Here is a 17,981-nt window from a genome sequence, read left to right on the forward strand (position 1 = left end):
CCCCCTCCTGAAAAAATTCCTGGGTATGGGGCTGCTCAAGATGCTTCTTTCCACCATGGAGGACTACTTTGTCTCTAGGGAGCAAAACAGAGGATTCTGGGATACCCTGCCTGACCAAGAAAGCTGGAGACATCTTCTGGAGAGGAAATTCAGCCTTTTCTGGCTCTTTGTCCTTACTTGTTTATGCACTGTCAAGAGGTCCAGGACTCCACAGAGATGCTTGTTCAAATCTTTAAAAGCAGTGTAGCTATGTGCAAGGCTGTGTAGGTCTCCAGCCACCCCATAGCCTGGAGAAACACCACAAAAACTGCAGTCAGGGCCAGGCTGAGTCAGGCAGTAGGCAGCTGCACCTGAATCCAGGCTTGAAGAGTCCTTGAGTTTGGCTGCTGTAGCTCAGGCCTACAGCTGGAATCCTGACACAGAGCTTAAACGGGAACCAAACATGCTGCAGGGAGAAGGTCCTGCTATGTTGGCCTGGCAAGGCCAGGCTCCCTAGTACTTATTCCAGGACTCTGACCAAGTCTGCGTGATTAGTAGATGACAGCAGCTGATGCTGCACATCTCTCCCCTGAATGGGATTCTGAAGGTCTGATCACTTAGTCCCATGGTAGCTCACTGTGATTCCTGATTAAAGCCCCAAGGTCCTTGACATCAATTTCTGTATTTGCAGAGGGATACCCTGTTTTCCAGACACAAATCTAAGAGCCAGGACAATCTGATCCCTGATTACCAAATTGACACAGCCTACCAGTAAGGGTACAAGGCATATATACCCACTTTTAACAAATCAAGAGAACCAGGAAAGAAGATATTGGATTTATAGCCCGCCCTCCACTCCGAAAAGTCTCAGAACGGCTCACAATCTCCTTTACCTTCCTCCCTCACAATAGACACCCTGTGAGGTGGTGGGGCTGGAGAGGGCTCTCACAGCAGCTGCCCTTTCAAGGACAACCTCTGCCAGAGCTATGGCTGACCCAAGGCCATGCTAGCAGGTGCAAGTGGAGGAATGGGGAATCAAACCTGGTTCTCCCAGATAAGAGTCAGCACACTTAACCACTATACCAAACTGGCTCTCCACACCAAACATAAGAACATAAGAGAAGCCACGTTGGATCAGGCCAATGGCCCATCCAGTCCAACACTCTGTGTCACACAGTGGCCAAAAAACCCAAGTGCCATCAAGAGGTCCACCAGTGGGGCTAGAAGCCCTTCCACTGTGCCCACCCACCGCCAAGAACAAGAATACAGAGCATCACTGCCCCAGACAGAGAATTCCAACAATAAGTGAGAATTCCAACAAGTGACAACAGGAAACATTACCTAACTTAGTGATTGCTGGATCAGCAAAAAGAGTCTGGAAGAAGGAAGACAGAGCCTCCTCATCCTTCCCACCCTGCCTGAGGAGCTGCAACATGTCCAAGAGGAATACCCGGCCATGAACTGCCATCTGAACTACAGAGACTCGTGATTTTCTTCCCACAGTGCCAAATGATGGTCGCCATTCCATGTCAATCCCAACAACCTGTCCAGGCTGTAAAAGGAAAAAAACACAAAAAAGTCAGCTTCTTGAGGGAACCAAGTCAGTAAATAAAATGGCATGAAAATGAAGCTACAGTGCATATTTATATTCCATTTTTCTTGAAATTGTGGAACACAAGGGAGCATACATAGTATTGGACTGAAGCAGAGACCTGATCCAGCCCTAGTTTTGTTATCTCTCCAGTCATACCCTCTTTAGTGTGGGAGGATGAGAGAAAAAAAGAGAAATAGCACATGTAGTCAACATTCCTTTCTGAATTCTTCCATGTATACTCTATACAATTCTTCTTTTCCAGACAGAAAGGTCTCCTGGTGTCTATGAGATGTTCAGACATTATTTCCCCTCCTGGTATTATCCCCAGGGAGCTATTAGGAATGGACCTCATGCTCTCACACATGATCTTTTCCTGCTAATTTACCAATGGGGTCTTCCCCACCCCCAATAGCAGCAAAGCTTCTCCTATACGAAAATCCCCCTTCCCCCATGAACCCATGTGAGGCCACAGCACTGGATATTCAGTCTGCTGTATTTGAACAACAATCTCCATGAGGAAAATTCTGTTTTGAAATGGTTTGGTGTACCAGTCACACAACGGGAGCTGAAAAAACAGTACATGTTATAAACCAGGACAATTTTCTTGCCATGAGTAAGGATCTTGGATATGTATTACAGAATTCACTGTACTGTTAGAGCTGTTGTTTTTGCAATTCATTCACGAGCCTGGAGATCTGCCATTTCTATACTGGTTATGTCATTAATTAGTTTAAGAACCGCCAGGGAACACTAACATGCTGAGGAAAATTAATTTAACAGTCTATATCTGAACATAAAAAGCTTGCCTTGTACTCAAGTCACCACTGATCTGTTCTGTTCAATACTGTCTCCTCTGTGTAGCAGTGGCTCTTCAGTTCTCTGGCAGAGGAAGGTTTCTCCCAGATGGACCAGTGGTTTGAGCTTCTATCAGGCAACTTCACATGTTTATACAGACTGTTTTTGAAATGGGGTCTTTCACACAGTGCTGCTCACCCAAAGCCTCCAGGGTAAAGAGTGTGGAGGGACTAAAGGCACCCACCTGGAGCACATGTTCCTTGCATTTCTCCACTTCTTCCCACTTTGACAGGAAAAGGACATCTTCCCTGGAAATAGGGAGCTGGTAATAATGATCCTTCCTCCACTCCTCACAGTTGGCTGCTTTTTGCTTCAGTACATCATCTCTACGCAATCAAGACAGAAAGACAACCATTTTAGGAGAAAGGAAATGGGAGAACAGCCCAAACCCCTACCTGTAAATCAAGCGCATTATGCTTTGTGGGGAGAAGCGTTCAGCTGAACTGACCACCAGAGCTATGCATATGCCACAACTCCATGAGGGCACAAAACATGGTAAGAGGCCCAGAATTAAGCAAGAACCTCAGCTTTCATTTAAAAGAGAAAAAATTACAACCAAGCTTCCAGCTTTTATGGTTCCAAAGATATGCTTGAAAGTGCAAGGGAAATGCATTGTGACACATCAGAAGCCAGAAAGGCCACTGAGTAAAAGGAATCGCTTCATTGTCCTTTCCTATCCCATGAGAAGGAAAAACCAGAGTAGTTTCAGAGTATAGTTGGTCTGAAAGCTTATATGGCCACTTTGAAGAAGTTAAACAGATCAGCTCATGGATGGGAGATTTGTCAGATATCTATATACATCAGCTCAGGAACCACAATGGAAAAACAGCAGAACAGAAGTGTAATTGTTTGCTTTATTCATTAAACCAAGTAAGTTGGATGAAGCTTCATGTAATTCACTAAATTCACCTTCTCAGCATAGGTTTTAGACTCTTTGGTAAGAGAACTTTAACTTTTATTGCTTTATTGTCAATCAGATTTCCCTGGAATATTCCCAAATCTTTTGTACAAGGTAGGGAACACAGAAGACAGAGTCTAAATGGATCAAGTCCACCTACTTCAGCATCCTGTTTTCCCACTGTGGCTGATAATATGTTTCTGGCAAGCTTGTTAAGCAGGGCATGAATGCAACAGACTCCCACTGCAGTTCCTCCAGCAAGTACCATTCAGAGGTATGCTGCCTGTGAAAATGGAGGTCCCATTTAACTAACATGACTAATAGCCATTAATGGAACTATCTTCCATTAATCTTTCTACTCACCTTTTAAAGATATTTAAGATAGTTCCCATCACTGCTGCCTGTGGAATTGAGTTCCACAAATTAATTCTGCTCCATGCAAAAAAATGTTCATCCTGCATCTATTGCCCGTCCACTTCAGTTCATCCCTGCCCCCATTTACAAAGAAATTTCTTCTCCAAAGGTGTTATCTGCTCAATTTGGGTGACTTAAGATTTCCTAATTCTGCTTCAAAGTCATTATCACAGAGGATGCCATCAAGGCCTCTACGGAACTGAATTGTAACATTTGCTTGCCTGAGGAAAAACTGGATTCTTCCTTCATTGGTTATTCAGTGCATTTGCAAGAGTCCCTGGCCAGTTTTTCCCTCTACACTGGCTGAATCCAAGGATTTATTATTTGAAAAAATATTTGTTAACCTTGTGTTTAGGAGAGTGTGTGACTAATTCAGCAGGGCAGCAGCACCAGGCAGGACAAACATTCATTCGCACTGATTCTCTGTGTGCACACAAGACAGTCAATATTGGTGCAAAAATATTTAGCAAAGGTGTGTGATGCCCCCTTGCATTTCTGGGAATATCCTGGATGTAAAGCAATGGGAATCGGAAAGGAGTATGAGATGTCTCCCAATGCAGAGGAACAGGCCAGTTAACGTCTCTTGAACGAGGCTGTCTGCAAGCTCAGCAATTCTGCAAATGTCACACTTTGGCTGGGTTTGCGCTTTCCTGAGAATCATATCTTTCATTTAAATTTGAAAATAAAATGCAGGTCTCTAGCTCTTAAGCTTGTGAATATCTCTCTCTCGGCTTGGCTTCGCGAACGAAGATTTAAGAAGGGTGCAATAGTCCACGTCTGCTGCAGGCTCGCTGGTGGCTGACAAGACCAATGCGGGACAGGCAGGTCCGGCCACAGTGGCTGCAGGGAAATAGTGGCTGCAGGGAAATAGTCCAGCCACAGTGGCTGCAGGCTGCTTGTGAATATATGCTTCATGGTATTGCCTGGTCAGTTTCCAGAAGTTAAAGTGGTAGAGGGGATGCAGGCTTCAGGGCCACAGGGCGCTTCCTGCTCCTACTCTGGGACCAGCCAAGTAAACAATTATGCAAAAATAAGTAGCAAAACACACAAATATTTAGTTGCATGATTGATTGTTTGGATTATCCCCCCCCCCAGGAAACTTTACAAAAAAAAATGAGAGGTCTAGTCAGAAGGAAGTTAAAAGGGGGAATTAAGAGTCAAATGCCCCCAGGATGCCTGGAAGCTATTTACAACTACATTAGTTGAGGCTTGGATGGAATGCATAGCTCTAGTCTTCTGAGCCTGCTTCGGCAGGGAGGACGGGATATAAATAAAATTTATTATTATTATTATTATTAGTCAGGAAAAGTAAGAGCCCTGTGGTGCAGAGTGGTAAAGCTGCAGTACTGCAGTCCAAGCTCTCTGCTCATGACCTGAGTTTGATCCCAGCGGAAGCTGGTTCTCAGGTAGCCGGCTCCAGGTTGACTCAGCCTTTCATCCTTCCGAGGTCGGTGAAATGAGTACCCAGCCTGCTGGGGGGGGGGGATGTAGATGACTGGGGAAGGCATTGGCAAGCCACTCAGTAAAAAGTCTGCCATGAAAATGCTGTGAAAGCAACGTCACCCCAGAGTCAGAAATGATTGGTGCTTGCACAGGGGACTACCTTTACCTTTTTAGTCAGGAAAAGTACTACCAAGTCTTAAAGGATTTCTGCATGGTTAATGATTCAAGTTAAGGAAGCCATAAATGTAAAAAGGCTTCCTTTAAAGAGTGGAAGGCTGTCTTGAATGAGGTGAACAAAAAAACCCCCCAGGTTCTGGCAAAAAAAAAATGCAAACTGAAAATAAGGGGAGGAAAAAGAGAATCTGAGGAGCAGATTGCTAAAAACATTGCGACAAGCAATAAACTTTTCTTCAACTATTTCAGGAGGGAGCAAGAGCCAGACTAAGGAGGTGGCTGGGCCTTTGGATGACAAAGCAATGAAAGGATTGTTTAAGGGAAAAGGGAAGATGGTAGAGAAAATAAAAGAATTTTCTGTTTTCATTGTGGAAATCTTGAGATTATAACAGATAGATCAATGTGGCAGTGGTGAAAAAGGCAAACTCCATGCTGGGGATTATCAGGAAAGGGGACAAAAATAGAGAGCACAATATTGTAATGGCCTTGAACAGAGCCACAGTGCTTCCTTATTTTGAATATTCTATATAGTTCTGATCGTCATATCTTCAAAAGGGTATTGCAGTGCTGAAAAAGCACAGAAGAAAGCAACCAAGGTGATTAAGGGATTGGAACCCTTCTCCTATAGAGAGAGGCTGAAGAATGTGGCACTTTTTAGTTTCTAAGGACTACTAAGGGAAGACATTATGAAGGTTTAAAAAATTGCTGGAGAAAGTGGATGGGGCACTCAATAAAACTGACTGGCAATAGGTTCAGGACAGATAAAAGGAAATGCTTACTCTGTAAGTAATTAAATTGTGGGATTCACTGATACTAGACACAGCGACAGCCATGAGCACAGGCAGCGTTAATTCAGAGGACAGGTCCATCAATAGCTACTAGCCATGTGTTAATACTCCAGCATCAGGCTGAAGTCCAGGGCTGTTTCCTTCTCCAGAGTTCCTTTAGTAGGGCCCTGGGGGAACAACCTCAGAAAAGAGCAATAAGAAGGGGATTTACAACACCCGCTCCTGCCAGCAACCTTTCTCTAGTTACCTTAGGTGAGGTCTGACCCTTCCTCTCTTCATTCTCCCAGGGTGCACCTTTTAAAGCACTGTCTGGGAGTGAGACAACTCTGGCCTTACCCACTTTCTCTATCATGCAGGATGAGTCTATGGGAGTGGTGGGTCCTAGGCCCAATGGGCTACTACCTCCCCAGGATCCCATTTCCCCTGCCCTTCCCCTATGAGAAGCCTTCTGGCTCGTGCTGGCCTAAGGAGATCATTGCAGGCTGTTTCCTGCCCTGCCCTTCCAAAGCAGCCTTCCTGATTGCCACAACAGACGTGGAAAGGGCCATTACTTGTGGTGGGTTCTGCTGTTCTTCTGCCACCCTTATTGCCTCATGCTTCTGCTGCTAGCCCCCAAGAGTTGGCTGCTGGCCAGCCTTTTCTGGATGCTGTGGTGAGCTGGGAAGCTGCTCCTCTAACACTCCATAGGACTTCTGCAGCCCTCTCTGGACAGTTTCCTTGGCATGGTTTGGAGGCCTCTGTCTCCTTGGAGGTAAGTGCAGGGGCGGGACATCTGACCCTGGACGCCATGGTGGGTAAAAAGAACCTCTATACACACCTCTGAATACTTGATAAGGAAGCAATATCAAGGCTTGGCTTGGCCTCTGTAACCTGTTTGTTGGTCCTCCAAATTGGCCACTGTGTGAAATAGGATGCTGGACTAGATGGACCACTGGTCTGAACTACCCCTTGCTCTTCTTATGGTCTTATCTCTTCTCCTGTTCAAATATCTTAGGTAGCAGGTGCTGGGGAGAAATCCCTTCTCTGCCTGAAATCCTATAGTGCCAGTGCCATTCATAATAGAATTAATTGTGATATATGGACCTACAATTTGACTGAGTACAAGGCAATATCATATGTCCACCTGTGATTTAGACTCTAGGCTTCTCGAAGGCAGGGACACAGTAATTTCCTACTCTCCAAAGCACTAGGTTTTGCACTAATAGTGTGATCATGCTTTTGAGTACAAACTGAAAAAAATAACCATCTGTTCTTAGGGCAGAACTGTGAGGCAAAGTGCCCACAAGTCTTGAATTTGAGGTGTGCCTCAGAACAAGAGCAACCCCCAGCCTTAACTAGGCAAAGAGCCGAAGAAAGTTGTCCTTTCTACCTCTCTCGACTTTTGAGTGTCTTCAGCTTATCTGTCACTTGCCAAGGCAGACTGTCCTCAGGGAGGCTGTAATGAAGGGCCCACGTGGCTGCAGCATTTAGGTGATCAGAACGGGACAACAGCTGTACAAGCTGTTCCTGAAGCCACCGACTGTTCCCGATGGTGCCCTAAAAAACGAAGACAAATCAGCGTCAGTGAATGCAAGATTCATTTCCATGAGTAGGGAAGTTGGTTGGGATAGTTTTCATTATTCAGAAGTATCTCTCATTAAAGAAAATGCTAGCTACCCCTGCTCCAAAAAAATTCATAATGTATTTTCTCAGTCTAATGCAATAACACATCAGCATTGGACCCATTCCAATCTGCTTTCCACCCTGGCCATGGGATGGAAACGGTGTTGTACTTATGTATAGGCTGCATCAGATAATCACAATGTATCCCTACTTCCTCCCTCAAGATGGTGTGGCACAACAGATCAATGCTACCAGGGCCTCCAGGGATGCAATTCTTGGAGTAGTTAGCTTTTCCAAACACACTGCAGCACTTCACACACACTTTGGTTCTTTTTTGTGCTTGAGAAAGTAGTTTAAAGAAACTCAGTACTTGGTTTGTATACCCAAGTCAACCCACTAAAAACAAATCTATCCTTGGCTTTTTTTGTAGCAGGAACTCCTTTACATATTAGGCCACACACCCCTGATGTAGCCAATCCTCTAAGAGCTTACAGGGCTCTTAACACAGGGCCTACTGCAAGCTCCAGGAAGACTGGCTACATCAGAGGTGTGTGGCCTAATATGCAAAGGAGTTCCTGCTATATAAAAAAAGCCCTGCCTATAGCCAAACTCTCAGGAGTCAAATGATCACCGCATCTTGGTGGTGCTTTATTTCCAACAGCTCTTAAGCAGCCCTACCTATCAGCAATTTTTTCTTGACATTTCAACGTAATTAATCAAGGCAAATCATCCATTAAAATTCTTTAAGTTGGCAGGTCAGTAGCTTTAAATTGTACTGCAGCCATCATGCTGCCTTTTTGCTTAACCTTAGTTGCAGAGTCCTCCTTTTCATTTTTCAAATGAATGATGGTTTGAATTATGTTTGCACCAATGTTATGGTGGTAACCATGGCTTTTTTGTAGAAAAAGCCCAGCAGGAACTCATTTGCATATTAGGCCAGACCCCCTGATGCCAAACCAGCTTGAACTGCGTTCCTGTGTGTTCCTGCCCAAAAAAAGTCCTTATGGTAACCATGGCTTATAAATCCACTTTTAACCATGGCTGAAAAGTGGTTTACAGCTAATAACGGTTAACAGAGCACAGCCCACAGCTAATAACGGTTAACTAGCACAGCCCACACTGTACCATGGTTGCCTCTAAGAAGGAACGAGAAAATTCACACATGTTCAAAAAAGGGGTAGAAGCATGCAAGCCCCCAAGGAAGGCTCTTGATCAGAGATGGCCAAACTGTGGCTCTCGAAGCCCTCACTGCCCCGTAAACTGGCTTGGAGAAAAAAATTCTCTCTTTAAATCACTTCATCAAGCCAAGGCAGCCAGTGGCTTGGAGAATGCATTTAAAATTAAAATTGCTTTCTTTCCCCTTCTCCCCCCCTCCTCCTTCCCCCATCGATTGCCTTTTTTCCTTCCTTCCTTCCATCCTTCCTTCAAACATCTGTCGTCCATGTCTTGTGGCTCTCAGGTATCTGGCATTTATTCTATGCAGCTCTTACATTAAGCAAGTTTGGCCACCCCTGCTCTTGATCTTCTCATTGTAGCTAAGAGATCTGGCACCCTTTTTATTTATTTAAAAGATTTATAAACTGCTTTTCAGCATTGGTTATGATATAGCAATGCAGTATCACACAAAACTGCACTGCTTTTAAACAACACAATACAACACCAAAACACAGCTTAAAACTCACAGATTTAAAATAGCCAATGTAACAATTCATATCATAATTTAAACATTACTTTTTAGTTCAATAGGAGCATGGAAATAAAGGCTTTATGTTATGACTCCTTCCCCAAAGGCAAAAGGTTGTTTCTAAACTGTAACCCATTTCCAAAGAATGGGTATAACTGCAATCCCCCCAACCCACCCCCTTCATTATTTCCAGCCCTCTTTGATTTCAATGGCTGAAAAAGAAATCATCAAGAGGCCCTGTTGATTTACTCTTAACTGGCACAGGGTCTACACAAGCCCTTACAGATAATTCTTTTTTTAAATTGAAATTATTTATAGTCCGTCTTTCTCACTGAAATTCAAGGTGGATAGCACTATGTAAGTCAATACGATTAAGAGCATGGGACATCCAGTATACAATGCAATAGAGTTTGGATTGCAGCAATCTGAAAACAAGAAGAAATCTCAAACAATGCTGGAACAATTCTTAAGCAGAGCACAAGATGATACGTAGCAGCAGCACACTTACAGCAATAGACAGTACACAGTAGTATAGTCCACAGTCTCTATCCTTATACTGAATTATCTTTCTGAACCAGTTCGTTACAGTACAGCCCTAGTACCTGTGCAAAAAAAGTCCTCCCGCATAATTCATAGTTTATTTATTATATTTATTTTATTCCATTTGTATTCCTCCCTCCTTGCCTAGTTATGAATACAATAATATATTTGTTACTATTAAAAATAACTAGTGTTGCCAATTCTGGGTTGAGAAATCCCTGGACATTTGGGGTGTTAAGCCTGGAGAGGGTGCAATTTGGGGAGGGGAGGGATCTCAGTAGGGTATAATGCCATAGAGTCCACACTCTAAAGCAGCCATTTCCTCCAGGAGAGCTGATCTCTGTAATTTGAAAATTAGTTGTAATTCCGGGAGATCTCCAGGCCCTACCTGGATATTGGCAACTCTAATTGAATCAGTGCCAGTAGAGAAATATGCACATGCTGCATATTCTTAACTTTATGGCTGTCGTGTGTGAGCGAGGTAGGGAGTTCTAGGGAGGGAGCAGGCCCTTGGAAGGCTGAGGCAGAAGTCCCAATCTTTTTCTTATGTGGGTTTTTCTAGAAATCTGCAAGAACAAAATCGGAGTGCTAAACATCTGCCTATCTCACCGTTCCAGCCTGTGTTTTGTTTTATGGGTTTAGTACCAGAGGGAGAATGCTGGTTGAACAACATTCCTCTCTTGAACTACAGGCAACGTGTGGGAACATTGCCCCGTTCCCTCCAGATCTGCTGATGCAGCAGAGCTGAAAAGCTAGCAACAAATCTTGTGCAATTTTCTGAAGTCTTGGAGGAGAAAGCAAGCTAAACCCCACAGAGTAAGCCGGAAAGGATCTGACAGGCCATCAAGGCCAACAACCAATGCCTTGGAATTTTCTTTTTTGCCTAGCCTTTGGACTTCACAGAGGCATCTTGCAGGCCACTGCTAGAAATAGGATGCTGGGTTAGATGAACCTGTATCTAATCCTGTGGAGGTCTGATGTAGTCAGGGCCACTAAAACTATTAACAGGCAAACAGCGGAGGATAGGTATCATAAGGGCCATTAGCCATGGTAACTAAGTAGACATCCATGTACAGAGGTAACATACCACGGATAATAACATTCTGAGCATGGAATCGCCTTTAAGGCCATTTTTGTGAGCTTCCAAGAGGAATGCTGAGCTAGGCTACACTGGGGGAGATGAAATGGATGCCACTCTAATGCTCCTTTAAGGAAAGGCAGGAAAAATTATCCAAGAGATGGACCAGACACAAGGTGTTTCTACTGCTCCTGGAGGTGATGCAACCCGGTTGAGTGTTCTAACGGTACAGATCCCTAATCTGAGCTGCAGAAACGGTTTCCTGTTTTTTGCAGGCTCATCGCACTGTGGCTTTAATTGTGGCTTGTTTTGCTGGTGGTGTGGCCGCGTGCATACAGGGTTTTGCAATCAATCTGGCTTTACCACCACCTCTTTCCTTCTCCCCTTCTGTTTTTTTTTCCTTCCCCCTGGCCATCAAATGATTGATTTTCCACTCTGACAGGAGAGTCTCACCTTTTCATTGCTAAAAGCATCTCAGGAATGAGACCTGACAGCCGCAGCAGCAGCATTCCACCTGGGCAAGCTGCGTTTGTACATGTAGGAGTGGGAAACAGAGCAGTGAAGAAGCCTTCCATTGCAAGCAAGGTATGGAGGCAGAGCTGAACTACCAAACTGGGAAGTCTCAAAAGATTAGGAACTGCTGCACTTAATCAGATCAAAGCTTGTGGAGCCTTGAGCCTCTCATTCTCTCTTAAACCTACTCTACTGCGCAGGATTATTGTTGTTGTGAGGATAAACTGAGGAGAGGGAAACAATGTTGTAAACCGCTTTGGCTCCCACTGAGGAGAAAGGGGTGGAATATACAAATAAACAAATGTGCACTCAGCTCCACTGTGGGAATAAACTGGCCTTCAAGCTCCTTTGTAAATTCATAGTCCCAATGAAATTTGAACTAGGGGCTTCCTGGCTTATAGTGTACACTCACTGCTTTTACTCTTACGCACCTGCTGTGATGCTTGTTGTATGTTGCTTCTCCTGCTGCCTCTCCTAAACATATGAAGCTATCTTCTATTGAGTCAGTCTTCTGGTCCATTTGGTCTAGTATAGATTGGCAGCAGCTCCTCCAAGTATGAGGCAGAGAAAGTTTTCTCAGAATTTCCACCTGAAGTCATTTTAATTGGAGATGCTGGGGAATAAACCTAGAACCTTCTTGGCATGCAAAGTGGGTACCCTACCACTGAACCAAAACCTCTTCTCCTTACCAGCAATATTCCCTGATCGAGCTTTGAGGACAAGGGGAAAATTAAACAGAATCAGCACAGACTTGTTGATACCTTTGTTTTAAAAAAACCCAAACCCCCAGATATATCATTCCATCTGTAATCCTGAGGCATGCAAATCAAAAATTCTTGATGCTAATGAAAACCTGTGATTAAAGCCTTCCTTGAATGAGGCTTGCTGCTCACAAAACTGCCACGAGCCCTCTTTGACAACCCCTCAACAAACTGGGCCCTAGTCTGGATAGCTCAGGCTAATCCACTTGCCTCAGATCTCAGAAGCTGAGCAGAGTCAGCCGTGGTCAGCACTTGGATGGGTTACCACCAAGGAAGTCCAGGGTTGCTTTCTAGAGGCAGGTAATGGCAAACCACCTCTGTTTGCTTCTTGCCTTGGAAACCTTACGGGGTCACCATGAGTTGCCTGTGACTTGATGGCATGGGGGGGTCAACAGACTGGAGCAAATACACATTTGGTCCAGAGCCTAGAAAAGTACAGTAAGAAGCCCCTGATCAGAGAATGAACGCTGGAGACCACCATTTGCCTTCCTCATGCTTGTAAATTTCTTTTTGCTGTCTGCAGGCCATCTCTTTTATAACCATCTCTTTTATAACACATTCAATCCATTTGGGTACATTTGCATCTACCCCCTCAGATAGCAGTCATATGATCGGAGAAGTAAAATACTTCCCTTCTTCAGCAACAGTAAAAAATAACAAAATAATTTTTAGAGATTAATAGCCCTTTCCCAAGACATTGAAAGCATTTTGCAGACATAAGCTGAGTATTCCTCACAACGACCCTGCAAGGTCTATATTATCACCCTCATATTGTATGTGTGTGAGGGGTTGAGGGCTAGTCTCTGCTGTGGAGAATAAAGTCATAGAATTATGGAGTGGATCATTTGATGATGCAAGCTGCAAGGTGGGAGAGATGCCTCTCATTTTAAAATGCTCTCCTCTACCCCTGAAATAAAAAATAATTAGCACACAACCAAACAAGGTGGAGAGCCAGTTTGGTGTAGTGGTTAAGTGTGCAGACTCTTATCTGGGAGAACCGGGTTTGATTCCCCACTCCTCCACTTGCACCTGCTGAGATGGCCTTGGGTCAGCCATAGCTCTGGTAGAGGTTGTCCTTGAAAGGGCAGCTGCTGTGAGAGCCCTCTCCAGCCCCACCCACCTCACAGGGTGTCTGTTGTGGGGGAGGAAGGTAAAGGAGATTGTGAGCCGCTCTGAGACTCTTCGGAGTGGAGGGCGGGATAGAAATCCAATATCTTCTTCTCTTCTTCTTATCATAGTCCCCCTTTCTCTTGCTACCTTATGACACTGGGAAGCATTGAGAAATATCTGTAGGATATTTATCCTTCCCTTATTCTCCTTCCCATTTTATTTTCACAACAACCCAGTGAGGTATGTTAAGCAAGGGACTAGACTGGTGTCACCCTGTGAGATCCTCAACCAGATGGAGACTTGAAGCCCTGACACTCTCCGCACCACAGCACACTGGTTCTCTGTTTTGCCCTCCTCCTGCTCTCTGCAGCACTCCAGGATTCTGCAGTTTTGCTCTGCAACACCACGCGTAAAGGAGTGCTTAGATTACATCTCCTTGATCTTATTTCAAGGAGTCCATCTGGCTGCCAGCCAAAGCTATAATAAGTATGTTTGCAGGATCTTTAGCAAATGGAAGGATTGGCAGAAACATTTTTTCTCTCTCTTTAATCTCTCTTGGTGCATTAAATTTCCTGGTGCCCTCTGTTGTGGAGACAGAATGCTTGAGAGGGCAGACTGAATGAACTCAGAAATTCACACCCTGCCAAACTGGCCTGGATTCCCTAAATCCATAATTACAACATTCCACAGAGAGACGCATTCTTTTGAGTGAGGATGAGTTTCTTGTTTCTTTCCACTTTACCCGATTTCCTTTCTCAAGAGGAATCTTTTTAGTCTCTGTGGGCACTTTTGAATAATCACCATCCAAGTGAAAACCTCTCCTTTCTCAGCAACCAAAAAGGCAAATAATCTCACCTATAAATGCAACTGAGTCAGAAGCAAGGAAACAAAAATGTGCAGAATTTTATGCACAGTGAAACAGAAATTTACAACTAGAACTAGTGATATTACTTATTTAGATAATTACACCCTTGCTTGTCTCCCTACTGGGGCACAAAAGCAGCTCATAATATCGTTCTCCTGTCCTCCATTTTATCCTGACAACCATCACTTTGTAAGATAGATCAGTCTGAGAGAATGCAAACAGCTCAGCATCACCCAGCAAGATTCAATGGCAAAGTGGAGAATTGAACCTGGGTCTCCCTGATCCTACTCCAATGCTAAATCCTTACACCAGACTGGTTCTAGCATGCATATGCTCCTATTGTCCAAGAACATGTAGAACAAATACAGACTGTAGCATTCGGTCCAGAATTCACCATGCTGAAAATTTGTCTTTATTTTTGAAAAGCAAGTTTATACTACTAACAGTAGTAGTACCATTATTAATAATAAATTAGACTATTTTCTATCCTTTTTCCATACAGCTATGGAAGGCTTCCTTCACCAAGATCATCTAGTGAACTGCATGGCTACATGAGGATCTTCATCTGGGTCTTCCTATCAAACTCCACTGGCTCATATATACTGCTTGAGAGAGTTCAGAAGAATTTGGACACACTACCTTGTTGCAGTCCTTCCAACAGCTCCATAAGTAAACCAGTATCATTACCTCCACACTACAGTGGGGTGTGGTGGAGACTGAGGTGTGACAGCTTGCCTAGGTCACCCAAAGAGTTTCAGCAAAGGTAATATTCAAATCAGAGGTTTCCTGATGATTTCTAGGCTAGTCAATACATGTATGGGCAATGCCAGTTGAAACTGGAGAGGTGAATATGATTCCCAGTGGTCAGAACTGGGAAGGGAAACTTCACTGTTTTGTATACCTTCTACCCCCACATGACTAGCAAACCCTAGCATACATGTTACAAAACAGTAAAGGCAGGTGGCCAACAGAAGCAGGGCCTTCTCTGTAGTGACACTTCCTTTATTCAATTGCCAATGGCTCAGAGCCCAGGTGAAAAATTTCCTGTTTGTTTCAAAATCTTGCTTGCTGTTCAATTGAAGCTGTTTCTGAATGTATACTCCTGCTATTTTTAATGTCTGAATTTTACTGCTGTAGGGTTTGGGAGTTTTAAAATTAATTTTGACAGTTTAATGGTTTTATTTTAATTGAGAGTCATATGGTTATGAGCCAGTAGACCAAAAAACCAAATCAACAAACAAAACATTGCAGGTAAATTGTACAAAACAGAAGGCATTATGCAAATATGCTCAGTTTGCATACTGCATACCAGTTGGAGAGTTCGTCTTGGCTTAGTGCAGTATTTTAATGTCTCTGCTAGCAGTGAATGCAATGCACATTGGAAGCAAGGCCGGAGATAACTTGTGCCCTTACCTGAACATGGTCAGTCCAGTTTTCCTGAGTCATGGTTTTCTGGAAGAGAAATCACGAACAACACTGATGTCTTCTCAGCATCAAAACCACAACAGTCTTTGTACAAGCCATATGCCCCCCCACATACCTCAACAAACCTCTTGTAGAACAGGTATTTCAGAGTTCCCAGGTGACGCTGGTTGGTGGCGTTGGGGCAAAGGGCTGGGATGTACAGGGAGAAGGGATAAAAAAAAGAGGAGACAGGTAAGCAAACAAGTAGAGAAGGAGGTGAGCAGGGATTTTTTCCCCTCATTGTTTATTAAATCTTATTATTTTTCATTGGTATCCCAACCTACCTTCCTCCAAGGGACCTGGGAAGGCATACATGGGCAGTTAGCCAAGTTTATCTTCAAAATAACCCTATAAGGTAGGCCATGCTGAGAGGGAATAAACTTACAAAGCTGCTTTACAGCTGAGCATTAGTTTAGCTCCACCTTAGTGAATCTGACTGGCAGCAACCAAGGCAGAGGGTACTTCCCAACACCAGTTTATAGCCCTCTCTATAAACTGCTGCCCTGATCTGGATGGCCCAGGCTAGTCCAGTCTCATCAGATCTCTGACACTAAGTAGGGTCAGCCCTAGTCAGTGTTTGGATGGGAGACCAAGAAAATCCAAGACTGCTTCCCAGAGGCAGGCAATGGCAAACAACCAGTGAACAGTTCTTGCCTTGAAAATCCTACAGGGTTCCCATAAGATGGCTGCGACTTGACAGCACTTTCCACCACCACCAAACTGCTGCTTTGGCCCCTCCCATTCAATGTCAATTCTTCAAGACATGGGGACTTTCCAAGCTCTATTTCCAGAGATCCTTAAACTATGCCAGGGATCTGAACCTGGGACTTTCTGAATACTAAACATGAGCTCTGCCTGTAGCCCCTCCCAATTTGAACTCATGTCTATCCAATCCCAGTCCAAAAACTTTGCCCACTCATAGAATCATAGAGTTGAAAGGGACCTCCAGGGTCATCTAGTCCAACCCCCTGCACAATGCAGGAAACTCACAAATACCTCCCCCTAAATTCACAGGATATTCATTGCTGTCAGATGGCCATCTAGCCTCTGTTTAAAAACCTCCAAGGAAGGAGAGCCCCCCACCTCCCGAGGAAGCCGATTCTACTGAGGAATCGCTCTAACAATCAGGAAGTTCTTCCTAATGTTGAGACTGAAACTCTTTTGATTTAATTTCAACCCATTGGTTCTGGCCCTATCTTCTGGGGCCACAGAAAAAAATCCACACCATCCTCTAGATGACAGCCCTTCAAGTACTTAAAGATGGTGATCAGATCACCTCTCAGCCACCTCCTCTCCAGGCTAAACACGCCAAGCTCCTTCAACCTTTCCCTACAGGACTTGGTCTCTAGACCCCTCACCATCTTCGTCACCCTCATCTAAACCCGTTCCAGCTTGTCTATATCCTTCTTAAAATGTGGTGCCCAAAACTGAACACAATACTCCAGCTGAGGTCTTACCAGACCAGAGTAAAGCGATACCATCACTTAATGTGATCTGAGCACTATACTTCTGTTGATACAGACCAAAATTGCATTTGCCTTTTTAGCCACCACATCACACTGTTGACTCATGTTCAGCGCATGGTCCACTAAGACCCCTAGATCCTTTTCGCACATACTACTGCTAAGACAAGTCTCCCCCATCTTATAAGCATGGATTGGGTTTTTCCTTCCTAAATGCAGAACTTTACATTTATCCCTTTAAAATTCATTTTGTTTGCTTTAGCCCAGTTTTCCAGCTTGTTAAGGTCATCCTGTATCCTGTTTCTGTCTTCTACCGTATTTGCAACCCCTCCCAATTTCGTACCATCGGCAAATTTAATAAGTATTCCCTCTATTCTTTCATCCAAATCATTGATAAAAATGTTGAACAAAACAGGTCCCAGAACAGATCCTTGAGGCATTCCACTTGTCACTCCTCTCCAAGAGGATGAGGAACCATTCACAAGCACTCTTTGGGTGTAATCTGTCAACCAGTTACAGATCCACCTAATGGTAACAGGATCCAAACCACATTTTGCCAACTTGTCAACAAGGATAGTATGTGGAACCTTATCAAAAGCCTTACTGAAATCAAGATAAATGATGTCTACAGCATTCCCCTGATCCAGCAAGGTAGTCACTTTCTCAAAAAAAGAGATCAGGTTAGTCTGACATGACTTGTTCTTGAGAAACCCATGCTGGCTCTTAGTAATCACAGCCATCCTTTCTAAATGTTCC

General features: G+C 44.0%; 1 protein-coding gene across 1 annotated transcript in view; it reads right to left on the reverse strand.

Moving 5' to 3' along the window:
- EXD3 (exonuclease 3'-5' domain containing 3) overlaps nucleotides 1–17,981 on the reverse strand; it is a 204,344-nt gene that overhangs the window by 147,395 nt on the left and 38,968 nt on the right. Inside the window, exons 8-13 of the mRNA XM_060251499.1 lie at nucleotides 15,839–15,912; nucleotides 15,712–15,750; nucleotides 7,515–7,681; nucleotides 2,613–2,754; nucleotides 1,321–1,531; nucleotides 178–287 (exon numbers count right to left, since the gene is read on the reverse strand). Coding sequence (XP_060107482.1) covers nucleotides 178–287; nucleotides 1,321–1,531; nucleotides 2,613–2,754; nucleotides 7,515–7,681; nucleotides 15,712–15,750; nucleotides 15,839–15,912 — 743 coding nt within the window. The remainder of the gene's footprint in view (nucleotides 1–177; nucleotides 288–1,320; nucleotides 1,532–2,612; nucleotides 2,755–7,514; nucleotides 7,682–15,711; nucleotides 15,751–15,838; nucleotides 15,913–17,981) is intronic.

Source organism: Heteronotia binoei, chromosome 12 (assembly GCF_032191835.1).
Source record: "Heteronotia binoei isolate CCM8104 ecotype False Entrance Well chromosome 12, APGP_CSIRO_Hbin_v1, whole genome shotgun sequence".
In the NCBI taxonomy this organism is placed as follows: Eukaryota; Metazoa; Chordata; class Lepidosauria; order Squamata; family Gekkonidae; genus Heteronotia; species Heteronotia binoei.